Source organism: Thyridium curvatum, assembly GCF_004353045.1.
Source record: "Thyridium curvatum strain D216 chromosome Unknown NODE_19_length_512963_cov_79.951035, whole genome shotgun sequence".
Lineage (NCBI taxonomy): Eukaryota > Fungi > Ascomycota > Sordariomycetes > Thyridiales > Thyridiaceae > Thyridium > Thyridium curvatum.
In genome coordinates, this window is record NW_022156774.1 from 260173 (window position 1) to 287256 (window position 27084).

A 27084-nucleotide genomic window follows, 5' to 3' on the forward strand; every position below is an offset into this window, starting at 1 on the left:
TATCACGAGATTCTTGTTGCGGTCCCGACTCTGCGGCTGCTATTTGTATCGGCGTCAATCTTCCCCTGGTTTAGTCTTATCAATGTAGTGTTGGCTCGTCAAAGCTGTCTGTAACATCGAAACAAGACAAACTCTGGTGTCTTCGTCTGCAACTTCTTTCTAGCCCCTTCGCTGCCACACCCCCCGCCTCAGTCCAGCATGCCGTCCAAGACAGACGCTCCCGTTGTCATTCGCCTCTCAGACGAGGAGCGGGACTCGGGCTCCCTCACCGACCACCACCTATACGATGCCGTCGAGGCCTTCTTCAACGACGGCTTCGTCGTACTAGAGAACGCAGTCCACGATGACCTGATCGACAAGCTCAACGACCGCATGCTTCAGGACACACAAAAGCTTCTGGCTGGGCACGGCCTGTCACACTATGCGTGAGCATCATGTTTAAAGAGAGACTGGAAGATCATACAGTCGCTAACTTGACCTCGTGCCTGGTAATTAGCCCCTTGAACAACAAGGTAGCAGAGAAGGGCGCCGCAGCTGGCGGGAACCTCTCACAAGTGCCTCCTCTAGAGAAGGGTAAGTTCACCACCACGGCTCCCGGATGGTCACACTATCAGATGCGGCACATCCAGGGCACTTTACTGACCGACTTGTCGCAGAGTGGCTCTTCCCCGAGGTCTTCGCCAACAAGCACGCCGCCCAGGTCATCTCGTACATCCTGGGGCCCAGGCCCGAGGTCCACTTCCTCCGCTCAAACACCCTCCTCAAGAACGACGACCGGCAGCGCGTCCACTCGGACATGCGCTTCGAGCACCCCACCCACCCCTTCGCCATCACCCAGAACGTCTGCCTGTGCGACTGCGGGCCCGAGAACGGCATGACCGAGCTGTGGCTCGGCACGCAGAACACGGGCGTCGAGATCCGCCCGCAGCTCGGCGAGCCCTTCATCGAGGAGACGGTCGTGGAGGAGAGGAGAAAGGTCCGCCCTCCTCTGTACCCGCGCGTCAAGAAGGGCTCCATCCTCGTCCGTGACCTTCGCCTATGGTACGTGGTTATTTGAGCCCCCCTTGCTCCCATCTCTGTCTTTGGAGGACTCATCTTCTGACATTTGCTCCTTTTACACTAGGCACGCCGGCATGCCCAACCCCTCGGACCAGGTCCGGATTCTCCTCACCATCAACTACTACGCCGGATGGTTCAAGAACGGCGCCCTGGTCTCCTTTCCCGAGTCGCTGCGGCCCCACGTCGAGGAGCTGGAGAGGTACGCAAACATCAAGATCGCGGCAAACTATGAGCCAGACGAGGGCTACGACTACCTCAACTCCAAGTTCAGCAACAACTTCAGCTCCGTACTTCATCCCGAGGCCTGGGAGAAGATTGCCCATGTCAAGACTGCCAAGGGCTACTAAAAGAGACGGAAGGCGATGTGGATGAGAAGGAATTGGCTCAAGCGGCTTGCCTTCGCTTGCTCCATGCACATTATAGCAGCATCAGATGAACGTTACACCCGAAGATTCCCCTCAGCAGTTTCCTCCTGTGCAAAAGTAGAACGGTCCGAGACATGTTTATACCGCAACTCGATCAGTGCGGTTTTAGCTTTCTTACCCATGCAAAGTAGAAATAGTCTACAATTTCAGATTTGAAATGGTCTCTAAAATTATCAGCTCCACCACACCTGGCGCAGTCAGAATCCCTAAGTTGATTGATTTGTTTCACAGGACTGTCAAAACTGAGCTGTTATTGAGTTTGTGCAAGTATGTATTGAGAATGAAAATTGAATCAAGAAAGACCTTAAATCTTAACATGAAGCGTCAAAGGCGCTGAACCAGGAATGCTGACGAGCCTCGTCGGCATTCATCCTACGTTCTTGCTCCTCGCAGAGAAGACATTGCAAGAAATTCACATCCAGCTTAGTCACATCTCCCCGCTTGCATGTGATTGATTTGAGTGACTCGACCTTGGAGCCGTGGTTTCGCCTTACATCATCCAAGTTCGTGAATAGTCGTTCGCCCATGAGCATTCTGTACACGATGCAGCCCAAAGACCAAATATCCACTTTCGGTGAGTAGGTCTGGAGTGGAGAAGCTTCAGCCTTGATGATCTCAGGGGCCGAGTATCCCCATATCTCGGGCACGTCGATTATCTTAGTCTTTAGTCCATCGATGACATGCTTTGAGATGCCGAAGTCTCCGATCTTGAGGGACCCATCGCCATCAAGCAGAATATTCTGGCGTGTCCCATTCAGTTAGTAAAAGCATAAGCATCATTTGATTAAGGGGACATACTTTGGGCCTTAAGTCACGATGAGTGAATCCTGCCTTGTGAAGAGCACTCAGGCCGGCAATGAGCTGTGCTATTGGTTTTTGTAGTGGCTCATATGGTTGGCGATGGGCCCAGGTAACCTCCCTGGCGTAGCATCCGCTGTCTTCTTGTAGATAGGTCTCCAGGTCACACTGCATTAATTGCATAGTGATAAAGAAGTGGCCGTGCAAGAACATCCACCCATAGAAGTGGGCGAAGTTATCCCTGACTGACGGGCGCTGGGGCATGTGAGCTACTCGCTCCTCGGGTGTGTTATGAAGGGAGGATCAGACGCGACGAACCTCTGCTAGTTGTCCCAGTATGGTCAGTTCTTTGAGCATCCGCAGATAACGGAGTCGGAATTTCAGTCCGGATACGACCTTAACTGCAAACCTAGCAGGCAGCAGATTCCTGGAATCTGTCTTCTGGGCAGCGAAGACCGCCACGCTCTGGCCACCATCCCCCAAATGCTTCTGCAACTCGAACTGCAGACTGGGTTCTGGTAATCGTCTCTCTATCAGCCAAAATAATTAATCCATGAAGCCATACTTTCATCCACTGGAGTCTTAGATACCTTGCATACGCTGGGACGAGGCCACCACAAAAGCCACCTTCTCGATGTCAAGAACAGTGACTCGAAAGTGGCCTGACGGCGAGCTTTGTACGAGCCTCCTTACAGTATTGACGCCTTCCAAGAGTCTACTGTACCCCTTAATATCTTTCCTATTATATTCGACCTCCATCCAATTGCAGAGAGCGTCGGAAAAGAACGGCAAGTCGTCGGAGTATGCTGTGGACAGGATCAACGTTGCGGTCCCCAGCCCCACCCCCTGCAGGAACGTCAGACGATGGATGGCTCGTTGATAGTCTTTGTCCTTGGCATAGATCCGAAAGGCTTCACGTGTAACAGTTACCACTTTGCTCGCCCTGTTCCGCTTCAGTCTTTTGATATTAGACGCTGCTGCCACGGGGATGCGAAAGTGGGGTCGATTCACGAGCCTGTGGCCGGCCAAACTGCAAATATGTGAGAATGGAAACCGCGCAAGTCCAGAAACAACACGACCTACTACACCCAATTGACCAGGCGAATTAATTCACTTTGCTTGAGATACATGGGGTTGCGACCCTGGCATGCTTCGGGTATCGTCTCGAAGCGGGACTTGTCTAAGTCCTGCATCGGATTCGAAACATGCTGCCCGTATGCTTCAAGAAATGCCTGAAAGTCCTCACCGGTGATCTTGTCAAATTCAGGTCGTCTGCTCAACAGCTCCAGATATCTACAGACTTCCAATTTTGACATCTTCAATAGTATCGCAGATCTTCTATAGAAGACCTAGGATACAGGGTTGAATCCTGGCAAAACGCAGAGTGACAACGAAATTTGCAATGGGGAGTGCGCGCAAAAAAACATGGTGCGGGGCGAGAGCCTTGTCTGTATTTTCGGAGGAGGACGGGCTTAGCAATTTACCGAACTGTATCCATGGATCCATACACTCGGAGTGGAATCCAGCTGAAGGTGTATGTGACATGATTGTAAGTCCTTGCAGCGTGGCGCACGCCGGGCCAATCACTTCTCGTGGTCGACATTTTCCGCCTTTCCGCCTACATTCGAGACGGAGCCTTCTTTCATTTGGTGCCTCGCTTAGAACCTTGGCCATTGTCTGTCACATGAGCTGCGAGTAGAATAACTCGGCCGATGTACCTTGAAATCACTAGCTTCTTGATCTGCCCCTACACTGCCTTCGCATAGTAAATATATTGAAATATGCTCTCATTGGCTTTTCAAGAAATCCTTCAATTTGTGTACTAGATCACTGACACATTTCGCGGTTAACAATCAGTCAATTTATTATCGCCACAATACGGCCTTTCATGGACCTTTGGGCAACTCTGCTGTGCAGGCAGCTGAAATCTCACTTCTTATACGACTTTTGATAGATTTCCAGTGCCTCCGTGGCGGTTGGCCTCTTGTCCGGATCGATGCGAAGCAGCTTTTTCACCAACTTTGCTTCCCGCCTGAACCCTCTCCAGTTAGTACAAGCCAAACCTCTGACTTTGCTTCCAGCTCTATTTTTCGTGTCAAGATCATGGTCCAGGAATTTACGTCCCTTGATCATCCTATAAACGACACACCCCAGCGACCAAAGGTCCGCGCTCGAGGTATAGTTGCCGAGGAATATGGTTCTGACTTTGAGAACCTCAGGCGCTGTGTATCCAGTTGTGCCTGTCTGTGTAGCCATTGTAGTTTGCTCGCGATTGCGTGCCTGTTTAGAAACTCCGAAATCCGCGATCTTGATATTGCGGTCTTTGTCAAGCAGTATATTCTTAGCGACGATTCAGTCTAGTGTGTTAGCCTGTTTACAAAGTAACGGGTTTGTTTCTCATAACAACATCTTACTCACAGACGGTTTGAGATCTCGGTGCGTGATCCCCTCGCTATGTAAGTCTCTTAAACCTTCCAGTAACTGACACACTGGGCGCTGGATTTCCACCTCGGAAGCTCCTGCCCAGGTTATAAGAGTTTCGCCTCCCTCCCCTGAGGTTGTTAGTAGGCTCTCTAGATCCATGCACATCCGTTCCATTGCAATGTGGAAATGGCCGTGGGAGAAAGACCACCCATAAAATTTAACAAGATGCCTCTGGGGTATGAGAGGAGTTAGAACATGGGATGTTGGTAGCAGAAGTCGGCGGATATTACCGTTTCTAGTTCTTGGCTAGCATGGATTTGAATCTCGTTGAGATATCTGCCGATATTGCGTTTATACGTCGAGATGCTTTTCACTGCAAAAGTGTCGGGGAGCAACTTATGATACGATTTTTTCGACCCCTTTGATATTTTCGTATCGTTGCCGCGGGCTGTCCCCACTTCCTCTCTTTCGTCAATATCAATGACTTCGGGATCAATGTGGGTAGCTGTGTGTATTAATAAACCATTTCAAGATCTCATGTCGGCTCTGCCTACCTCTCAGGGTATTCCAGCGGTCCAACACATACGCCAATTTCTCGATCTCTTGGGCAGTAGGTCTTTTGTCTTCGGTTGTTTTCATGTTGTCCATTACTTGATCACAATGATGCTCGAACAGGGCATAATCCTCGGCGTAAGTATCATTTCCCCACTTGTTTCTATTGTTCACTTCGTGACTCAATGCGTCTCTACCGACGTTGATGCAATTCCGCAGCTCCGGTGAGCAAAATGGCACCTGGTCTGGATACTTTGCGGATAGTATCAAAATGGCCAAATCAAACTTTGTAGGGACCATCTCTTCGTCCTGTTTAAGTAGTACTTGGAGCTTCGATACCGCGCAAGCATGCTCGTTATTGTCGAAAAGTGTGAAGGCTTCGTCAGCAGCCTTCTCAATTTCCGAGGATTTGGTGCTCTCCAACAATTGGTGGTGGGCTCTGCAGACATCTCGCTGTTTACCAAGACAGCGTTTGCTACAGGTTTGTCAACGAGCCATCTAGGTACAAACATTTAGCATCATATGAAGAGGGCTCGTACTATAGCCAGTGACTGAGCTCGATGATGATTTGGTATCGTTCGAGCTGACGTTGTTCTCTGTTGCTATCTTCTTGTTCGCTCTTGTTTCCATCTACTGCAGAAGCAGTTAGACCTTTGAAACGGATCTTGTCGAGTGCTTCGATTCCAATCGGAAGGAATTGCGAATATAGATAGAGGAAGTGCTGAATATTTGTTGGACTGAGATTCCAGAGGAGTGTATTATCCTTTGATACAACTTCAATCCAAGCACTCATCGCGGATTCCCCCGACATGATTACCGATGTCAGAACGTGTGTTGGCTCGTTTCAAGTTTGCGGGCACTCTTCCAGGCGAGGCTGCTGCTTCGATAACAAGAGAGAGGGACTGAGAGATGGGTAACCCGTCTTTTCGAAGCGCTGGGACTCCTTTATGACCGTGTGTCAGGGGCGCGTGAGGACTAGCAGCGTCGACTACCTGCACGTATATGCCCGTTGACCATGCCCACCTTCTCACACCACGGGCGCGCGTCTCGAGGGTTCAGCCGACTGTGGGCTTTTCCTTCTGCTCTATCTAACTTGGCGAGCTTCATGCATGCACTTCTCGGCAACGCTGATTGGATTGCTGCACGAGGTAAGCTCTGGAAGTGGCTTAGACACCTTTCCTGTATGATAGCACTGTAAAGCAGCACATCGTGCTTGATTCGATCCACGATGGACGGTCATTTTATGCCGACAGTGCTGCAAGGCGCAAGCCGAGCTGCGGCCAGAAAGTACTGAACCAATGAACATCATATGCGCAGCAGAACTTGCCCCTCCACTATACTGCATATATGGCGCTCTTGCATGGGTGCCCGATGCTTCGTACACGCGTCCTGTCCTGTTCTTCATGCGCAGAATACCGGCCTGCATGGCGACACTACGTGGGCGGTCAAGGCTCTTGTGGTCTTGGGTGTCATGAGTTAAATACCGCGCTGCATACGGACCTCTGTTGAATCACTACACGCCTCGGCTGGTGGATGTCTCCGCGCTCCAAACATCGACCCGACCTGCCCTCGATACCAAAGTACCCATCATGGATGCCGCCGGGCTGGCCTTTGCGGCGTACAAGGACGTTTATTTCCTAGCCAAAGGCATATATCGACTGGGAATGTCGGCACAGCACTACAAAGAGGAAAACCACCAGCTCCTAGTCAAATTCCGCACCCAATGTCTGTACTTGCGGATGTTCAAGCACTTCTTCATTTCTGTAATCGGAAGTGGATCTACACAGGAGCCGGCTGAAATCGCAGTACGTACTGTCCTTTGGACTACTCTGTTGCCGAGGCGCGGAACACGCGGTCTTGAGTGCGGATCTTGCCTCTGTGGACGCGAATTTGACATTCTATACATCAAAGATCCTGATAAATCAAGTGGACGGAGTCATCAACTGCCTTGGACAGGCCCTCGCGCGCTACCGTGACCTGGTTCACGCGGAAGACGAGGAATACCGTAAACAGAGTGAGTCTTTGACCCGGGACAACGCCAGTTCGGAAGGACTGCTCGCGATCACTCTGGGCGACATATTGCCCCCTCCACCTCTGCTTCAGCCCAACGCCTCAACAATATCATTCAAGGACCAGCCCATCTTCAGTGTCAGTGCCTTGAAATGGGCCTTGTTCGATCGGTCTACGCTTAAAAAGGCCGTTGACAGCTTTCGGGAGTGGAACGCCGAGCTGAAAGTTTTCGAACCATTGATCGTTGCGACCCTGTTCGTCACATACGACGCCCGGCAAACTCTGGAGGCTACGATCAAGAGTGATCCACACTCGAACCAGGACGTATTCGTGCCACATGTCCAGATCTCGCGGTTGGCGGAGAATTCCGCATTGCCTGGGTTCCAGCTGTTGGTCCCGATACGTCGCAGGCTGGCACAGCATCTACTGAGGTACCTCCTGAAACACGACTGGAGAAGAAGACTTATCCTCCGTATGGGGAGGAGAGTGCCAAGGTTAAAGAGGCTCTGAGCCAATTAGCGGCTTTGTTGGGAGCTGCCAGCGCGCACGATTTTCATACACTTCCTCTGAAGAGCTGTGTCGATAACTCGGTCGAGCACCAGTTCTTCTTCTCATTCGGGTATCCCGAAGGCGCGTCTGACCGTGCACCGGTTAGCTTACAGGCGATACTCTCGAAGAAGCCGGGCGCCCTGTCTCTGCCTCTACGTTTCCACATCGCGCTTACCATTTCCCGCGCCATCGCTGCCTTTCACGCCGACGGGTGGCTCCACAAGGAGATCAGCAGCAGCTCGATTCTATTCTTCTTTGACGAGGGTGGCCGCTGCATGTATCTCCAACCCTACCTCGTCAACTTTGAGTACTCGCGGCCAGACACGGCCGAGACCAACATGACGGCCGACGATGACCTCGCCCGGAACGTCTACCGCCACCCGGATCGCCAGGGATCGCGGCCAAATGTCCGTTTCGACAAGACGCACGACTTGTACTCCCTGGGAGTGGTTCTCCTGGAGATTGGCGTATGGCAGACCGCATTGTCGATGAGGAATGACAGGTTAAAGCAGGAGGGCATCTTCTCCAGTCGCAACGTTGGGCCGACACAGGAGATTTTTGAAACCAAAACCAAGGAATGGCTGGGACACACCATGGGACCAGCGTACCAAAAAGCCGTGGAAGCTTGCCTGAATGGGACGTTTGAAGCGTTCCTGCGCAGGGACAGCATATTCGCATTGCAATTTCAGAGCAAGGTGGTGAAGAGAGTGGACCCAGATCGGGTCAGGCAGGTGGAGGAGGAAGCAGATTAGAAGAAGTTGGAGCTATTGGCATCGGAAATTGGATCATCGCCGAAGCGGATATTACAGTGATTATAGATTGTGCTCAGATGTCTACAGTTGTGTGGAGGTTTCATCGGAGGGTCGAGTGAGTGTGGCACACGAAAGATGTAGGAGTTGGGAAGATGTAACGCGAATCAACACCCAGGCCTTGCTAGGGGCCATGATTGAAGCTAGTAAGGATGGAGGAGGTGAGGAGAGATTGGCTCATGCTGACCAAGTGTCAAATATCAAGATTGTGTCTAGAAAATGAACTTTGTGTAGCTTTAAGAGGCCTGTGAACTCTGAGAACAGGAACGTTTGTTTTATAACCCTTCCATGCCAGTCACGAGCCTGAACTTAATGGACGAGCCTGATTAATAACACTTGAATTATGCTCTATATCTGCTATCGATGAGGGAATTCCCAACTTTCAATGAATAACTTGAGTTCTCAAGAGCATGGCATGCTCGTACTTCCTACTTTAGTCTCGACCTCAGTCTATATGTCCTCAGCGGATCGGTGGTATGAAGTCAGTTGATTAAGTAAAAGGTGGAGCAATGAGGTGCGTTCCTAAAGTTTTGTCATGCATGAAATGCGTGGCTTTTACCCAAAAGGGAAAACAGCACGAGGTGTGGACCGATTTGTCAACCAGCTCTCTCATAACTCCGGATATTGTCGTGGCGTTAAGCACGACCTGCCTGACGATGCCGCATTCTATCTTGTCCATAAGTCCATACGCCCGTCATCGCCAGGAAGAGAGACTTAGGAGCTGCTGTACAACATGAGCCTCCTCCAAATATTTAAGGTGCTCGATGCGCCGCCCTCTTGTCGTACAGTCGGAGTTGAAACCAACATCTATCATTTAGAACTCCATCATCAATACTATTCCTCACTTTTTAAAGTCTCCTGATCTCCCAAGCACACTACCATGGACTTCCCCAACCCAGCACTCATTGGCGACGCCGCCAAGTTGCCCACAAGCCCCAGCGTCGGGCCCGTCATCAGCTACGACGCCGTCGTGCTCCCCTGCCCGGACCGCGCCCTCGACCTCGAGGTCAAGGTGACCTTCCCCGCCGCCGCCGCCGCCGGCGCGGAGAAGAAGCTCCCCGTCATCCTGCTGTCCCACGGCCACGGGCCCAGCAATTACCTCTCCTCGCAGCAGGGGTACGTCCCCGTCGCCCGCTTCTGGGCCTCGCGCGGCTTCGCCGTCCTCCAGCCCACGCACCTGTCCTCGCGCAACGCGGCGCTGCCCCTGGACCCGGCCACCATGCGCCACAACTGGCTCGACTCGCGCGCGCGCGACATGTCGCGCGTCCTGGACCGCCTCGGCGAGCTCGAGGCCGGCGTCCCGGCCCTCGGCAGCGGCAGGCTCGACCGCGACCGCGTCGCCGTGGCGGGCCACTCGCTCGGCGGCTTCACAGCCGCGCTGCTCCTCGGCGCCGTCAACACGGACCCGCGCGACGGCGCCGCCAGCCGCCTCGCCGACCCCCGCGTCAAGGCCGGCATCCTCATCGGCACGGGCGGCAGCGCCGGCGCCGACGGGGCCAACCTCTCCGACAGCGGCCGCCGGATGGTGCCCTTCTACGGCACCGAGTTTGCCGAGATGCGCGCCCCGGCGCTCGTGGTCTGGGGCGAGGACGACGTCAGCCAGCACCTGACGACGCGCGGCGCCGACTGGCACCGTGAGCCGTACGAGCTGGCCCCCGGCCCCAAGGACGCGTTCATGGTCAAGGGCGGGCTGCACGGGTTCGGCGGCATCAGCGGGTGGGACGCCAAGGAGTGCCAGGACGAGAGCCCCGAGCGGCTGGCAGCGTTCCAGCGGCTGACGACGGCGTGGCTGCGCAGCCAGCTGTACGAAGGGGATCAGTCGTGGAAGGAGACGGTCGAGGCGGTCAAGGGGTTTGAGTCGAGCCTGGGCAAGATCGAGAGCAAGGGGTATTGACAAGGAGCGTCTGTCTTGTAGCTGCACTGGCGCCCTGATCACTCGTATGAGAACACACAACCTTGCTTAATGACTTTTCGGTACTGCTAAACAGATACAAGATGTGAAGTGAAGATACTGTCTCCACAGCTAGATCGAAATACGACCCTCTTCAGATCCTAGAAAATGACAGTGCTGTTGATTATTCCTTCAAAGCCTCCAAGCCTTGCCAACTTCACGTACGTATTTTCCACCATTCAGTCCACAGCAAATTCGATATCTCTTTACGCCCAAGCCTCCACGTCAGCCCACGGCACGTTGACAGCGACCTCGTCACAACTGATGACCCGCCTAAACTCGGCCTCCTCCGCCGCCTCGTCCGCCGTCTGCCGCCGACCCGGCACGGTCTCCTTGGCCGTGTCGTTGCACTGCAGGGACATGGTAGTCCCCCCAGACACGCGAAAGTTGGCACTGCAAAAGGGCCAGTGAGTCAGCCAGTGGACACCAACCACCGTGGAACGCGGAATGGAGAGAGAGAGAGAGAGAGAGAGAAAAAAGGGGAAACTCACGGATATCCCTGATCATCACACACCCAAGTCTGGTTGATGTCCAGCTTCCCAGAGGGCCTGTCGTACCGAAACAGGGCCCTCGCCGGCGCCTTCTCTCCACTGCCAGCCTCGTCGTAGTCGCAAGGGTACCACTGCTCCCCGTAGAAGAAGTCCTCGGCCTTCATGCTCGACGCCGCGCAGTGCGACGACCGCCCGACGGCCGGGTTGGTCACGTTGAACGTGATGAAGGCGTAGGGCGAGCCGCCCTGGCCCTGGGCGTGCGGGTAGCGCGCGCTGTAGAGCAGCTCCGTCACGGTCCAGTTGGGCGTCGACATGGCGACCGAGGTGCAGCCGCACTTCTGGAGCGAGGTGCACGACGAGTCGGAGAGCCGAGAGAGGTCTCCTCCTCCTCCCGGACCCGAGGGGACTCCGGCCTCCGTGCCCGTCTCCATGAGAGGAGCGGCGGCGGCCGGGCCCGCGAGCGGGGAGAGGAGCGCAAGGAGGGTGACGGTGGACTTGAGCGAGGATGGCGGCTGACGCATTTCCAGAGGGAGGCACAAGGGCCTGGGCCGGTATTCAGAGTGAATAGAGAAAAGTATTGGTAAGATCTAGAAGAAGAAGAAAAGAGATAAGCCAACAGAGGAATTGTTTCCGCAGTGCGATGTTGTGCGGCTTGAAGATATCTCAGATTCCAAATAAGGCGGGTTGCGTTTTGAAACGGTCCACGATCTCGATCTCGATCCCCAAGGTCAGCTCCCTTATATAGATAGGCCCTGCGCCCGCCGAGCCCGCCGCCGAGTGGGCAATATCAAATCAAGACACTCTCATCATCCTATGTCTCTGCCCGCGAAGATCATGACGTCCAATCGTCGACCGCGGTTTCATTCGGACTGCAACCTCACTCCATTGCCGAGCGAGCGACATCAGCTGAAAAAAGAGTTACCCAAACGCATTCTTCTTGTCTTGCCACCCTAGTGCACCGTTACCATGATCCCGGTAAGCTCGATGACCTATCGCCAGGTGGGAAACACGAGTGGGCCAGGAGCCGGTGTGATAGAATGGTGCTGTCCGGCCGAGTGCACCTGGTCTTGCCTGGTGATACTACTACACAGAGAGGGCGAGGCGAGCCATACACTGCGAGCGAGTACCTCTGGTCCTCACTCCATCGGCACCAAGGAAGCACGAGATGCGGCAGGCAGGGCGAGGGAGAGTGCTCTGATGCCGATCGATCCTTCGAGAGGACAGCCGGCGCAGCTTCTCTCACGTGGAAACCATCAGGCTTTCATTTTACAAAGATATTTGAAATCTCGACCCGATCTGCAGGCTACCGATCGTGGCAAGAACGGAGGTCCTGTGTTCCTAGACGTCGTCTCCCCTCGGCAGCGAGATATTTCTGCCTTTTGTACTTTGACCGAGTAACTCGACCCTCCAGAGGACGACGAAGACGAAATACGGCCGTTCTCGGCACTTGCTCCTCAGTATCCAGAACGGGACTTCTTCAACGAATGCTCAAGATTTCATCCCCTCTGCGTCCAAGACAACCAGAACGTCATAGAGTCTCTCCCAGGCCCCCCAAAGACAGGGTCCCTCCGACGCGAGGTGATGCTGTTGTCTCAGATCATTGTAAAACGGCGGACAGAGAGAGACACTCTCTCCCCCATTCACGGAGCCGAGGAGGTCCGAAAGGAAACAAGTACCCATGTGTCACATCTTCGATGTCTCAGTCGTTCGAAGAGACTGGGATCTCAGGCTGCCAAAGGTAGAATGTTTTTGAGCGTGGAAAAACTGTCTCGAGCTCTCAATCACGAGACCAAGGATCGAGAATCGCTCGCCAGGTGGAGATGAGATTTCCCTCCTTGATGCCTTTTCCTTTCCAGACGTAAGTCAGGCCCTTGATACACTCTCTCATGAAGGTAGAGACAACACGGCAGCAAGCTATGAGGGTCCAGGGATGACATGGAATCAGCGAGCAGCAGCAAGAACAGGACAGAACACACTCCACTACTTAGAAAAGTCAAGAAGGGAAGAATGCATACATCCGATATCAAAGACCGCCGTCGTATACGGGTATATTTTCCCTCCTCCGCCTCCCCCCCGGCACCCTATTCTAAGCGGCAGCCGTCCTCCCTCCCTCTCCCACCCTTCATGACTATGTAGACCATGTAATGACAATGATAGTAAGAAACGGTAAAGACTGTCTATGTAAGCGCCAAGGCCACAAAAGGGCAAAAGGCCCCAACACCAGAAGACCTCGCCAGCCCAACCGTTGTCATAAAACGCCAAGTGTATTTTTGCCCCCCCCACCCTATCACAAAGTCAAGCGCAGGCTGCCTTACCCTTCCCTGTCCGTCCGCCCACTTTATGCGAGAGTCCAACAAATCCCACCTAGAAGCAGACCCCCCTTCAGACCTCATCCTCGTCAAGCGGCTCGACCCTGACCAGAATCTCCTCGAGCAGGCCCTCGAGGAACGTGCCGACGTCCTTGCCCATGCCCACGGGCTCCGCCTTGTCGTAGTGGTCAATCTCCTTGCACACGTGCGCGAGCTTGTACACCAGCCGCCGGATCTTCTCGTGCGCCGCCTCGGCCCTCTGCTGCCGCGGCGTCGGCGCCGGCGCCGGCCCTTGCTGCTCTTCTGTCCCGCCGCCACCGCCACCACCGAGCCGGATCTGCCGCCTCTTAAGCGCCTCCTCGAGGGCGGGGAAGATGACGTCGTTGAGGGCGTCGAGCTCGCCGTTGGGGTTCGCCGGCGCCGGCGAGGGGAACGACAGCGGCGGCGTGGATGCCGCCGCCGCCGCCGTCGCCGTAGAGCCTAGTTCGGGCGTCCCCGCGTGCGAGGAGGAGGAAGACGCAGACGACAGCGGCGGTGCCGCCGCCGGCAAGGGACCGCGGGGCACCTCTTTGGATGTGAGGGGGTTGATGTTCTGGTTCGACAACTGCTGCTGCGTCGGCACGGGCCGCTGCTGTTGTTGCTGCTGTAGCGGCTGTCGGGACTGCGGTTGCAGGGACGGGACCTGCTGGGAGCTGAGTTTCTGCAGCGGCTGCTGCTGCTGTTGCGACGGCTGGGGTCCGCGGTAGGGCGGGATCTCGGGTAGTTTCATGGCGCCCGTCCTGGACGTCGATCGCTGCTGCTGTTGTGAGCCCTGCATGCTCTGCCGCGAGCTCTTGGACACGAGCTGGTGCTGCTGCTGCTGCTGCTGCTGCTGCGGGCTAGACTGTATCGCCGGCGCCAGGTTGAGGTGGCCCATGTCCCGCTGCAGCTGCTCCTGCAGCACGCGGTCGTAGTCCGGCGACGACTGGCCGGCGGGGCTCTCGGGCACGAGCCTGTGGAACTGGGGCGGCGGCCGGGGCGTCTCTGGGTCCCTCGCCGCCGCCGCCGCCGCTGCCGCCGTGCCGTGGTTCCTGGCCGGCGAGGACGGCAGCGGCACCTTGGCGGGCGACTGCGCCGCCGCCATGCCGGGCACCGGTTTCCTCTGCGGGCTCGTCTGCCTCGAGGTGCCGGCGGCGTTGGAGGCCTTGAGCGTGTCCCTGTCCCGCTCAAAGGCCGCCGTCTTGGTCGGGCTCGTCGCGCTCGGGTCCCTCCTCGCCGCCGCCGCCGCCTCGCCCGACCTCGCGTTGGTCGCCGACTCGTCCATGGCGTTGAGCCCGGGCCGGTGCACCAGGTTGCCGCGGTCGCCGACGAGGCGCACGGTGCCAAAGTCCCACATGTCCTCGTTGACGGGCTCCCGCTCGCCGGCCAGGTGCTGCTCGTCGTCGTAGGCCTCCTCGTCCTCGCCGCCGCGGTGGGCGGCGCACCAGCGGCTGTGGCGCTCGATAAGCTCCGTCAGGTAGGTGGTCTTCTTGGCGCGGCGGACAAAGGGGTGCTTGAGCAGGTCGCGCGCCGTCGGCCGCTCCCTAGGGTCGCGCTGCAGGCAGACCTCGATGAAGTCCTTGAAGGCCTTGGTGAAGTTGCCCTCGAGGCGCGGGGGCGGGTTCTTGGGGATGAGGAAGAGCACCTTCATGGGGTGGATGTCGGCGTAGGGCGGCTCGCCGTTGGCCAGCTCGAGGGCGGTGATGCCGAGGGACCATATGTCGGCCTTGTGGTCGTAGCCCGACTGCTTGATGACTTCGGGCGCCATCCAGAAGGGGGTGCCGACAAAGGTGTTCTTCTTGGTCATGGTGGCCGACAGCTGTCCCGAGACGCCAAAGTCTGCGAGCTTGACCTGACCGTTCGAGCTCAGGAGGACGTTTGCGGCTGTGGGCGAGCGGTGTTAGCGGCCCAGGTCTGTCTCTGCAACGCCATATCTGCCCCCCTCCAGCGAAGGTCGTGTTCTCTCTCACCTTTGACATCCCTGTGCAGCTTCTTGTCCGAGTGCAGGTAGTCCAGTCCCAGCAAGAGCTCCCGCACGATGATCGCAATGTAGTCCTCGCCGATGAGGCCCGGCTTCATCAGGTCGGCGCAGCTGCCGCCCGAGCAGAACTCCATGACGATCCATAGCTCGGCGCCCTTGGCGTAGGACCCGTAGTACTTTGTGACGTAGGGCGACTGCAGCTCGGAGAGGATGGCGATCTCCTGTATGATGTCCTCGACCTCGTCCTCGGCGCTCTCGATGTCGATGATCTTTATGGCTACTGACTGGCCGCTCCGCTTGTCGACACTAGTAGGCCGAGGCAGAAAGGAAAAGAGTTAGCTTGCTGTCTTGGTCGGGAGGAGCAGGGAAAGGAAAATCTTCACGAATGGGGAGTGCGTGTTCGTACCCTTTGTAGACCTTGCCAAAGCTTCCTCCACCTGCATGTCGGCATGGGCCGTTAGCGAGCTGTGCTTGCCGGCGGCAAGACCAGCGGTGTTGTGTGCTGACGTACCGATGCAGTACTCCTTGGAGTAGAGCAGCTCCGGGTCCAGAGAGCCCTCGCCGTCGTCATGATACTCCCTGTCTGCCATGGTTTGTGCAATGTCCTCCCTCTCCCAGGTCGATCGGGGCAGTCCCTTCGAGACTAGGTTGACAGCGAGGGAGGGGCGGGGGTTTGACCGGGGGCAGTCAGTGCAGTCGTGGGCAGCGTCGGGACAGTAGGTAGCTTGGTTGTAGATCAAACAGAGACGGCCAGGCTGTTGGCGGGGAGCTCGTCCAGACTCGGCTTCGAAGACGGCGGGTCGCAGCAACGAGAGCGCGGGTAGGTGTGTGTCTTTGGTCTCGAAGGTCAGAGGTGTTTTCGAGGTCAAGATTGGCAAGTCGGGAGCAAAGTGGAAGGGAGACTGTGAACGCTGCAGCAAAAGACCAAGGTAAGCCTGGCTCCGGTTTGCGAGCGCGCGTGCGCGGAGGCGGTCCCAGCTTCAGCTGCGGTCGGAATGGTGAGAATGGCGGGGTGTGTACCAAAAGAAGACAAGGCCAGGTAGTTACGGGAACAGGATTTAACAGTAACTACCTGGGTAGGTACCTAACTTGTAGGGACGAGTTGGAATTGATCAGCGAACCGGTCCAATCCCTCGAGAGAAGAACCTGCCAGCTCCGGCCCAAGTCAGTCCAGTCAACAACAAGACAGCTGCCCTAGGATAGGATAAGAGAAAAGAGAAAAAAAGAGAAAGGACAAGATCTAGTTTTCAGACCGTCGTAAATGCGATGTTTCGCCTACCTGAGTAAAATGATTCTACCATGCTATTGTTTACTTATCCACCCACCATCCAAAGCCGGCCACCCATTCTTCCTCGCCCTGTCCTTCCCGCTGACGTACCGCGTCCCGCCATATGGATGTCTCTCGCATCGTCCCTAGCGTCCCTCAAATCTCTTCCAGCATACCTTCCAGCCCTGGAGGCGCCCGCCGTGTGGGGGGGCCGCAGCCTCTGAACCTACCTAGGTAGTGGACGCGTCGCCTCCCAAGGTTCTTTTCAGCGCATGCTACAGCACCTTACGATCCCATCTCATCCCAAGAAACATCCCACACCCCACTCAATCCAGGAACCGGTTTCATCATGCGTGGGGTGTGCTCCTCACGATTGGCTGTCGACGCCATTTGTCCCATTTCCCCATCCTGCCCTCGCATCGGACGCACGCCCGTCCTCCCCATCCTCATCCTCCCATCCTTCAGCTGAACAGAGGTGAGATGCAGCTTCAGCTCTCTGATTGGCAGCCACGCCGTCAGGCTAGGTGAAGGACCGGACCAGACTATTGGATACCTAATCTCCTCCCGGGAAACAACATGCCACGGCGATGCGATGCGATGCGATGCGACAGGGGGGCCTCGACTCTTCAGGCCAAAAGCCCTGGGGATCAACTCCAGTCACGCAGGCATCATGTCAAGGGTGTGCCTAAAACGGACGTGTGTGCATTCCTGTAGCTGCTGCTCTACGTGGATTCTATCTGACAACCAGCCACACTCCCTGAAAGCACCACCCCTCTCCTCCATCTACCTATCGATGAATGTCCGATGCCGAATCTAAAGCCAGGTGTCGTCGTTGTTGTAAATGCATAATCGCAAAGTAGTCGGTCAGTAAGACTCAGACTCTCTCTCCGTCCCTTCTTTGGAGAAACCCTTCATAGTCATGCACGCAGGACTGTAAAACAAAGAGACAGCCCACATCGCCCCCTCCTTCATGGCCACGAAAAAAAACGCCGGTCAGATAGTGATAGAACCGTAGGCAAGAACAAAAGATGCAATCCACCAGCTGCTGGAGGTCAACCGCCGCCGTTATAAGCCAGCGTGGCGGCCCAGCTCAGTAGGAAGAGAAAAAAAGGCTCAGTCCTCGATGAACTCGATCATGACGGTGCCCTGCTTCAGCCCGGCCTCCCCGATCGTCTTGCCCAGGTCCTCGAGCAGGTCCCGGCCCTGGGGCATCATCTTGAGCTCAAACGCCACGCCCTCCTTGCCCTCCAGCGGCTCCGCCTTGAGCCACTCGTAGATCCGCTCCACCGTGTCCGCCACGGCGAACCGCCGGATCACCCTGCCCTCCGGGTGCCGGAACTGGATCCGCGTCACCGTCGCGGGGTCCGGCGCCGGCTCCGCGTGCGGCCGGTCAGGCGCGATCCTGGCGAATGCGGATTCGGCCGCCGCCGCCGCCGCCTGGGACGCCGAAGGCTCTTCCTCCTGTTGCTGCTGCTGCTGCTGCTGCTGCTCCGCCGCGCCAGCAGCGCCGCCGGTGAGGTCGATGGGCTCCGCCACGGCCTTGCCCTTGCCCTTGCCGATGTCCGGGTTCGACTTGGTCAGCTCGTCCGGGTCGTAGATGTCGACCTTGGCGCCGCCGCCGCCGTTGGCCGACTCGAGGCTGTTCTGCATCGCCATGCGCAGCATCTCGTCCTCGGTCATGCGGTCCACGTCGACCGTCCGCGGCCGCGCCTGCTTGGCCACGGGGTTCTTGCTGTTGACCGCCAGGCTGTACCGGTCCAGGAACTCGACCAGCTGCGCGTGGAAGTCGGGCGCCGCGGGGAACGGCAGCCCGGACCACACCTTGACCTGCTCGCCCGTCCGCGGGTCCACGATGGCCACGTGCGGGAAGTTGTCCGGGTTCTCGTGCTGGCCCTCCCTCAGGTAGAACTGGATGTACTCGAGCGCCTGCGGGTCGTCCTTGGAGTACTGCAGGAAGATGAAGCTCTCGCGCACCAGCTGCCGGATCGCCTCGTCCTTCCAGATGTCCCGGTTCAGCACCTGGCAGTTGAAGTCGCCCATGTCCTGCAGGTTGACGAGGATCCACTTCTTCTCCTCCTTGCCCTCGCTGCGGGCCTCCTCCCAGGCGTACGGCGACATGAGGTCGTAGGGGGGTCGGAACAGCTCGGCCAGGCGGGCTGCGCGGCTGTTGGGCGCGGGGCCGCTCATGGGGCCGCCGGCCGAGGGCGGCGCTAGGGGAGCGGCGTCGGGGTCGTTCCAGATGCTCTGGGCGAAGGGGTTTCGAGGGGCTGCTGTTGATCCCATCTCACATTAGCAACGAAAACTTTGGTGTGCACCAACTCGGCCTGGCGTCTGCTTACCCTGTCGCTGCTGTCTTCGTTGTCGGAGCTGGTTCAGCAGCGCATCATGCATGTCTTCGTCGTTGCTCATGCCGTACGTCGGCGCCACCAGGGTCTCTGTAGTCCTGGCCAGCGGCGCCCTCACGTCGTCCTCTGCGCCTCGTTGGCCGCCCGCGCCTCCGCTAGAGTAGAGCTCTTCCTGCAGGCGCCGCGCCATGGCGGCATCCTCGTCCTCCTGTGCGAGACGTGCCGCCTCCGCGACGGCGGCTCTATCGTCGTCCGAGTCGTTGATCATCTCTACATCATCGTCACCCTCATCTTCACTATCGATATGGATCACCCCACTCGCGTCTTCTCTACCGGCGCGAGCTCGTCCTGTGGCGGTCTGTTGGGGCTGCGAAGCTGAAGGTGCCGGCGCAGCTTGCCTGACCGTGGAGGCAATGTCTGGGTTGTCGAAGTAGAGGGTGCATGCTTGCGAGAGGTCGCCATCTGTCATACCGAGTACCGTGCGGGCGACATTCTCATCGGCACCGGTGATGTCCATGAAACTGGCGATCGCGTCGTCGTCCATGGTGGGCGGTCGTCGAGCGGTGGACTTGCGAAAATGGGTGTCTTTAGCTTGAAATCAGGTCAAGGCGCACTGTGTTCTGGGAAGAGTTGAAGTGCCAGAGAGGTGAGGCACATCAAGTCGGCCCTCGAGCTGTATCAGGAGCTACCCAACGTGATTGTTGTTGGCCTTTGGGCGGGTGGCGGGGCAGACGAGGGGAGGTCCAGGTGAGGTGGCAGATTGTGGACGGCCACAAATGCGCAAGGCAGACGCTGTTCCTCAAAGTGAGATAAGCACCGTCTGAGGAGGAAGAAGGCGACAAGTCAAAGTAGTGATGAAGAGAAAGGGAAAGAAGTCTGAGGTCCAGGCACAGGTCCAGGTCCAAACAGAGTGCCTGCTGGTGGGAGGTATTGAGGCGGATGGATATGTGGGACCAGGCTACGCTGCCTGTGACGCAAGAGAAGTGTGCTGATGCTAATCAATTAACTACCTAGGTACCTAAACTAATGCTGAGGTAGACGGGAGTTGCAAACGCCGGGCATGTGCCTCAGGGCTATTTTGACGTGTCTCGGCATTAGTTTGCCAATTTTCTCCCCATAGTGGAGTGGTCAGCCAGTAAAAGCACACTGAAGTGCACTGACCGCCACCTCATCAACGCCACAAACCACTGGGATTTGATGTGCCTAAATTCCCATAGGCTCAGTCAAAGCAACAACGAGACCCAACATGGAGGAGGTCTTTGATGATAACCTCCAAATCCCAAAGCAGTTTCGAATAATGTACTTAATTACTCTGATAAACATTCCCAGCTTCTTATTTTGAAGCTGTTACTACTAAAAGCATTCTTTTTTCTGCTGGCAGATTCCAGAGGCCCAGACTTATTATGTACAGTAGCCACATCACTATCGCCCAAGAGAAGGCAAGGAATCACCAGCCTCAACTCTCTCAACACGAGGCCAACATGATAGCCCCAAACCACCACACCGCAAGACATGTACGACCATAGGCTGTGGAAAACTCGGCATCCCGTCCGCTCTGCCCGCGATAAGCCACAGACCGTCAGAGTAGTAGTCGGGTCGGTGACGACCGGCGAATGCCTGATGTTGTACATCTCTTTTTCTGTTTCTTTTTGTGCTTGAGCATGTAGGGCAATAGAATCAAAGCCAAATCACCATGCCAGAAACTTGATATGGCCAATCCTAATCTCTATTCGCTACAAGGCACTATGAAAGGAAGAGGAAGAAAATAAAGCACGATCGCCAGGCAACGCTCTCGCTCTGTGTAGGTGTCTAATTCATGTCGCCAAGAGCATCCCTCAACAGCCTCTGCACCTCCAGAGACCTGTCCCCCGTCAGGGCCTTCGTAGTCACCTCCCTGATCTCTTTCATAGCCTCCTCTCGAGCGCCACCGTCCCCGCCGAAAGCCCCCTTCTTGAGAGCTCGCGCCAGTGCCCCGACGGCCTTGGCCCTCGTGGACCGCTGCTCCTCCGTGCCGACATCAGGCTTGTCCACGTCCAAGCTGCGGAAGTACTCGAGAGCCAGAGCATCAGCCTTGACCGCCGCCGCTTTGGTAGAAGAGGAGGAGGAAGAAGACGCCGACTCGGCCGCCTCGTTCATGAGGTCTAAAGCCGCCTTGTACCACACGCTCCGCCTGATGGCATCAAACTGCCTGCTCGCCAGATACTGCCCCGCAGCCTTGCTTATCCGCGCCAGCACAGCCGCCGAGTCCTCCTTCATCACCGGCCTGCTGTAACCCCTGGCGATCGCCTCGAGCCCCTTGGCCGCCGTCTTGGCAACGAGGTCCTCGGAGCCCTCTTTCTTATCGACATCCATGCGGTCCTCGTCCCGAAGCTCGTCCAGGTGCGGGCCCACAATCTCGACAATCTCGTCCAGCATGTCCAGGTCCTCCCGCGCGGCCGCGACCTTCCACAGCGCCTCGAAGGCGTGCACCCGGTACGCGTCGTTGTTGCGCCTGGCCTCCCGCACCGCCACCTTGCGCAGCTGCGCCGCGACCTTGTCGTCCGCGCCCCAGAACGCCCCGCCCTTGGCCGCAAAGTCCGGCAGCGCCGCGAGCACCTTCTCCTTGCCGGGGAACGTCTTGAGGGCCAGCGCCTTGTCGAACACGGGCCAGAGCGCCCGCAGGCTCGCCACGTTGACCTGCCCCGTGAGGTCGCTCGCCGAGGTCACGGCCCTGACCGCCGCGCCGACGGCCAGCGCGCCGCCGTGCTTGAGCGCCCACTGCGGCGTGTCGAGGCACCGCTGTACGAGGGCGACGATCTCCGTCACGTACCGGCCGACGGCCCTGCTCGTGCCGGCATGCTTGTCCCAGACCTCCTCGAACTCCTTCTGCACGTACTCGTCGGTGTCGTGCTTGGCGAGGTACACAAAGGGGAGCAGCTGGGATTCGAGGGCGTTGAAGTGGTCCGGCGAGATCTTGGACAGGGCGAGCACCGCGTCGGCGACCTTCTGCCGCCTGGCCTCGTCCTCCGAGGTGAAGTAGAGGTCGGTAAACTTGACCACGAAGCGCTCCCTGGCCTCCGAGGGCGCCACACGCATGATGTAGGCCGCAGCCTTTGCATAGCTCTGGCTGACCTCGTCGTTCTTGTCCAGTGCCTGCTTCTCCATCAACTGCAGAAAACGCGCCGAGAACGGCGCAAAGTCCGTCGCATGCCTCGTCGCGAGCGTTCCCAGTACCCTACCGCAGCCTATCTTGGTGGGCATGCCGATCGCGCTCTTGATCACGCCTTCCAGCCCCGGCGCCAGATCCGCCATGGCCTGAGCATCCACGTTGCGTAGGCAGTTCTCAATCGCCTCTGATATCGGCGACTGTGATACCATGGCGCTCCTGAGCTTGTCGATCTTCTCGCGGCTGTCCTCGCCAGAGCGGAGGTAGTGATAGTTGACGGCGTCCGGCTCAATGGTACTCAACAGCCCGAGCAGTCGAATGATCATGTCGGCGGCGTATCCTTTGAGCGATTTGCCTCCGTTCTTGGCAATCTTCATGACCGTGATAGTGCAGAAGATCTTGACGTCCTCAACACCACTCTCAATGCCTTTCTCGGACATCAAGAACGGGAGCGCCTCCTTCATCATGGCCACTGCGCTAACTGAAGAGCCTCCTTCCTCCAGTTGACGGACCAATGTGTTGGACAGGTTGATACAGAGACGCAATGCGGCCTCACGCACAGACGTCTTGACATCGTCGAGAACCTTCAATGCCTTTGCCCAGATGTCCTTGTAGTACTTCTCGTACTGTACGAAGGGCCGACCTTGGATCAAGTCGGAGACTGCAGCGCAGCTGGCCTGGCGGACGCGCCATTCCTTGCCCAAGATGCTCTTCAAGAGGTCATCCATAATGTCATCAAAGTGCTTCTCCATCACAGCGTTCGAATCCTTCACCAGCGCTTTCCAAATATCGTTCATGGATCGCTGAACGTTCTCGTTGGGGTCAAATCTGTACCGGTACAGCTTGGGATACAGCTTGGGATCGACCTCGGACTCGGACAGGATGTTGCTGAGCCCAAAGCGTCCAAACGCCGATCTAGTTGACCACGTCGCCGCATTGGTTGCGAGGGACATGAACTTGTAGATGAGGGATTGGTCACCAACCTCGTTGGCCAGGTTGACAATGTCCTTGTACGAGGTGATGGACTTGCCCTCGCCAGTAGGCAGCGCACCTGCGTCGAACAGCTCGGTATCCTCGTCAACCTTGAGTCGAGGCCCAGATCCAGTGAAAGAGGCAACCAGGTCCTTTACAAGAGCGTCCTTTAGCGAAGGGTCTCCCTTTTCGTACACCAAGGCAAGACCTCGAGATGCGGTCTCCTGCACCAGCTCGTCACGCGCGCTGAGAAGTCTCATGAAGGCAACTTGCGCCTCCCGCAACTTGGCTTGGATCTCGGGCAGATGGGAGCAGTGCTGGATGAGGCAGAAGAGCCAGATGCCGGAGGCTTTGAGCAGCGATGGCTTGGTCGACTTGCAATTCTCCAGAAGCTTGTCGAGAACTTGCTCGACGTGCGCAGCCTGCTTGCCAGTCTGGAAAGACGTACTGTCGACATCAACATCGAGGGTCAGCTGAACCACATCAGAGTCCCAGCGAGCCACCGCGGCGGTAATAGCCTCACCAACCGCGAAGTGCACTTCTGCCTGCTTGATTTCTTCCAGCTGGTAGAGCTTGTCAATAATGTGTGACCTGAGGTCCTGTTCCTTCCCACTGCTGGATGCTTTGAGCGAGATTGCAAGTCTCCCGAGGGCGGAGATGGCCTTTTCGTTGGATTTCTTCGCCTTTGCTGTAAGCAAGTCAATCAGGCCCTTCTTTTCGTCCGCTTCCTGTGTCAGGATGGGCACACCTGCCGTCCACAGCTGAGCGAGGCTGTCGAACAAAGCGTCTTGAAGAGACACCGGCATCTGTTCAATCTCCTTCGCTGAAGGAAAAACCGCAGTCATCTCCTCAAGGAATGGGGATGCCGAATCTGGTGCGTAGTAGACCGATCTCGAGACCAGTCTACCCAACGCGAGAAAGGCTCCCTCCACGGCATTGAGCTCTGATCCAACGGCCGTGGCCCAGGACTGGGTGGTCTTGATGAGTTGTTGCTTTAGACGCTGGACAGACTCGGGCGGGTTGCTGGGGTGTGGAGCGAGAATACCGAGCGCTCTGGCGCCGAGGGACCGTATCTCCTTTTTGTTGGAAAATATCAGAGGCAATGTGGCGTCCGCATGACACGCCAGCTCCCCCACAACCTCCTTGGGCGCAAGAGACAGAACGTCCACAATGCACCTAACCGATTGGTCGTTGCTAACGCCATTCTCATCTTGCAGGTTCATTTGAGCCGCCTTCAAGAACGGAACCAGCCATTTGGAGTTCTCTTTAAGGTAGGATCGGACAGCCTGGCGACTCTGCTTATCGGACTGGATGGTGTTCTCCAATTGCCTCTCCCAGCTTGGCTCAATCTTGAAAGTGTCTTTGAGAGCTGTCAGGAGGAGGATCTGCTTGCAGTAGTTGAGAGCCACCGGGAATGCTTGCATGTTGCCTCGGTGGAAGTTTGGGAAGGGGAATCCCCTCGTAGGCGTCTCGCCTCGCCACTCGGCAGAAGTCACATTCTTGATGGGCTCGCAGAAGAACGTCTTCACCATAGCTTGCCAATCGGGCAGCTCGAGGTCTTTGCTGTCGTGTGCGTAGTATGTCCACGGATCAAGGCCCTTCTGGCCCTCCTCAACCACATCGCTGCGCTCGTCGCGGACGCCAGCTACCGCAAGGATATCGATCCACCTCGCGGTCACATCCGAAAAGAGGAAGCAGTTGTTGGCCCACTTCACGGCGGCGTGTCTGCCGCTTCGTTTGATCCCGATCTCTCCAACCTGCGCGTCGATGTATTTCAGGAGAACAGGCCTGAGGTATTCGTCCGAGTTCGACTCGTAGGGAGGCTGGAAAAGGGATGTCATGCTGGAGAGTGCACCGTCGATGTTGACCACAACCCCTGAGGTCATGTCCTCCGTGAGCGCTATGAACATGAACCATACGAGGGACAGCCGTGCCTGGAGGGTCATTTTGATGCCTTTGGCGAGTGCTCCTATGGTCTCGTAGGCTCTCTTTCTCAGTGAGACCTGATCCTCGTCCAAGGAAGATTTCGGGTCTGGGAATCCCTGTTCGCGGATGTATTCCTGCATATGATCGACGAGCGGCCCTGCAATTTTGAATTCGCCATTTTTCGGCCCTATCCTCGCCACCCAGTTGATGAATTCAAACAATGCTCTGTAGAGCTTCGTGAGCTCCAGCCCCTTCGAGGGTGTCGGGTGTCCTGCGGACTCTTGCACTCTTCTCGCTTCGCCCATGTCGAGTTCGACCGCAGCAAGAATCTCGCCGGTGAAAGTTGCCGCGACGGCAGACTTGCTCAGGAGGTTGAGAATGCGGGTTCGGTATGGGGTTGCAAGCACTGCGTGTGCTTCAAATAGATCTCTCACGAGACTCTTGTCTTCCAATGATACAGTGGTCCTCTTCAGGAGATCGTCGCCGATAGACGAGACACGAGAGTCGGTACTCGCAGAGGCGAACAGCGCGGGCATAATGCGCTCCTCATCGGTGAAAGCGCCACTCGCGAGGAAGTTTGCGACGCGTATACGAGTCTCCGAAAGGCTCATTCCGCCTTCCGAAGACGAGTTCCAAGTGTCCGGCTTGCCCAGGGTCAAGAATTTGACCTCGGCGTCCTTCAAGCGCGTGCCGGGCGCAGCGGCCCCTTTCGATGTGACCTTGAGCAGCAACAGGCGGCCAAACCAGTGGGCGACAAACTTGGCATCGGATGGGTCCTGAAGCCCAATCTCGTCGCGGAAAGCGACATCTTCTTTGCTGCCCCTAGGCGGAATCTTGATGTCAGGGAGCAGACGAAGGACAACGTTGAAGAGACCGGACGAGTTGGCTTTCTCCTTTGATATGCCTCTCAGAGCCTTAGGGATCAAGGCTCGCCTCTCAAGAGGCTTTAACCGTCCAATGCTGTGCTGGATAAACATCAGGTCCAGCTGCTTCAGGACTGGTGACTCGGCAGCAGAGAACTGGTCCAGGAGTGCGTCAACCGGCAAAACCACTCCTGGAGGCTGAATGAACGTCTTCAGCCTCTGACATATCGTGATGACCTTGCTCCTGACAGAGGCATGTTCGCTCCCAGCTTTGAGAAGCAACGGTGCCAAGTATCGTTGCAGGAGCTCCTGGAGCTTCTCCTCGTTGTTGGCCACGCTGAGTATTCGAAAGTCCACCTTCTCCACGAGATCCAGCTCGCGCTGCTCTGGAGAAGGGTTGGCCATCGCGGGGTTGCGAGGTCGGGCTTCTATCGCGATGTAAAGCTCAAAAGACTTGACATGGGGTGTGCTGTACCTCCTTAGGTGTGAATGGCACAGAAACTAAAAAGGAGTACCTAGTATGATCTGCGTTTATAAAAGACCTATCATCATTTTAGTCAACAAGGAGCTCACGCAAGCAGTCACCACGTACGCCTCCACGGCAGGTGCGGTGGTGGGGCTGGGGCGACCTGCTGAATAAGCCATCTTATCTCCTATCAACACGTGTATGCAAGTTCCTCGGGTTTAGGCAGTGGGAGGATTGCGCTTCCTGCTGGAGCAAGGATATGGATGCTTGTGGTTGATATTGACGTATGTCTTGATGAACTTCTGTCAACTTGTCTGGCCCGCTCTTGACCACATATCATGGATATCAGCGCCTGGATGGATCTTTATAGGACAGTGAGAATTGTCTAAAAGCTATTAATTGGGTTGCTTGGCAGTACGTTTACCACTCTGTTGAGCTGCTTGTCAAAACCGCTCGTATAAAGTTGATTTTCTGACAATGTCTTATTCATTTCCAGTTGGCATGTTGCTGGTAGCTGGTGACAGTGTGTTTCTTCCGATCTTGTCAATATTTCCATCTTAAGTTTGAGGGGGATGTTACTCGGCGAGAGGTATCCGTGATCAATGATTCCGTAACTCGCTGCTCAGGAGTAATGGATGTTGAGAGACTTTCCTGAACTAAATGCATGAAGAAGGAAGCATTGTTCCGTCTAAGGTGAAATTTCGAGTGCTCAAGAACGCGGCGA

At 56.4% G+C, this 27084-nt stretch overlaps 9 protein-coding genes across 9 annotated transcripts; 3 read left to right on the forward strand and 6 right to left on the reverse strand.

Annotated features, from left to right (window-relative positions):
• Window positions 1-198: 198 nt before the first annotated feature.
• On the forward strand, window positions 199-1406 carry E0L32_004151 (uncharacterized protein; the record flags this gene model as incomplete). Its single annotated transcript, XM_031138530.1, has 4 exons — window positions 199-425; window positions 497-573; window positions 657-1041; window positions 1124-1406. 4 exons carry the CDS (start codon window positions 199-201, stop codon window positions 1404-1406), a joined length of 972 nt encoding a protein of 323 aa, XP_030997867.1.
• Window positions 1407-1795: 389 nt separating this feature from the next.
• E0L32_004152 (uncharacterized protein) lies at window positions 1796-2465 on the reverse strand (the record flags this gene model as incomplete). Its single annotated transcript, XM_031138531.1, has 2 exons — window positions 1796-2224; window positions 2283-2465. 2 exons carry the CDS (start codon window positions 2463-2465, stop codon window positions 1796-1798), a joined length of 612 nt encoding a protein of 203 aa, XP_030997868.1.
• A 2489-nt stretch (window positions 2466-4954) lies between these two features.
• On the reverse strand, window positions 4955-6069 carry E0L32_004153 (uncharacterized protein; the record flags this gene model as incomplete). Its single annotated transcript, XM_031138532.1, has 3 exons — window positions 4955-5211; window positions 5261-5733; window positions 5798-6069. 3 exons carry the CDS (start codon window positions 6067-6069, stop codon window positions 4955-4957), a joined length of 1002 nt encoding a protein of 333 aa, XP_030997869.1.
• A 778-nt stretch (window positions 6070-6847) lies between these two features.
• E0L32_004154 (uncharacterized protein) lies at window positions 6848-8569 on the forward strand (the record flags this gene model as incomplete). Its single annotated transcript, XM_031138533.1, has 3 exons — window positions 6848-7063; window positions 7170-7569; window positions 7614-8569. The coding sequence occupies 3 exons, from the start codon at window positions 6848-6850 to the stop codon at window positions 8567-8569; spliced, it is 1572 nt and encodes a 523-aa protein (XP_030997870.1).
• Window positions 8570-9506: 937 nt separating this feature from the next.
• On the forward strand, window positions 9507-10520 carry E0L32_004155 (uncharacterized protein; the record flags this gene model as incomplete). Its single annotated transcript, XM_031138534.1, has 1 exon — window positions 9507-10520. The coding sequence occupies one exon, from the start codon at window positions 9507-9509 to the stop codon at window positions 10518-10520; it is 1014 nt and encodes a 337-aa protein (XP_030997871.1).
• Window positions 10521-10783: 263 nt separating this feature from the next.
• E0L32_004156 (uncharacterized protein) lies at window positions 10784-11589 on the reverse strand (the record flags this gene model as incomplete). Its single annotated transcript, XM_031138535.1, has 2 exons — window positions 10784-10970; window positions 11069-11589. 2 exons carry the CDS (start codon window positions 11587-11589, stop codon window positions 10784-10786), a joined length of 708 nt encoding a protein of 235 aa, XP_030997872.1.
• A 1861-nt stretch (window positions 11590-13450) lies between these two features.
• E0L32_004157 (uncharacterized protein) lies at window positions 13451-16784 on the reverse strand (the record flags this gene model as incomplete). The annotated part of the gene is made up of 4 exons (XM_031138537.1): window positions 13451-15279; window positions 15366-15653; window positions 15783-16278; window positions 16755-16784. 4 exons carry the CDS (start codon window positions 16782-16784, stop codon window positions 13451-13453), a joined length of 2643 nt encoding a protein of 880 aa, XP_030997873.1.
• A 972-nt stretch (window positions 16785-17756) lies between these two features.
• Window positions 17757-19532, reverse strand: E0L32_004158 (uncharacterized protein; the record flags this gene model as incomplete). Its single annotated transcript, XM_031138538.1, has 2 exons — window positions 17757-18913; window positions 18983-19532. The coding sequence occupies 2 exons, from the start codon at window positions 19530-19532 to the stop codon at window positions 17757-17759; spliced, it is 1707 nt and encodes a 568-aa protein (XP_030997874.1).
• A 1265-nt stretch (window positions 19533-20797) lies between these two features.
• On the reverse strand, window positions 20798-26299 carry E0L32_004159 (uncharacterized protein; the record flags this gene model as incomplete). Its single annotated transcript, XM_031138539.1, has 1 exon — window positions 20798-26299. The coding sequence occupies one exon, from the start codon at window positions 26297-26299 to the stop codon at window positions 20798-20800; it is 5502 nt and encodes a 1833-aa protein (XP_030997875.1).
• Window positions 26300-27084: the final 785 nt, after the last annotated feature.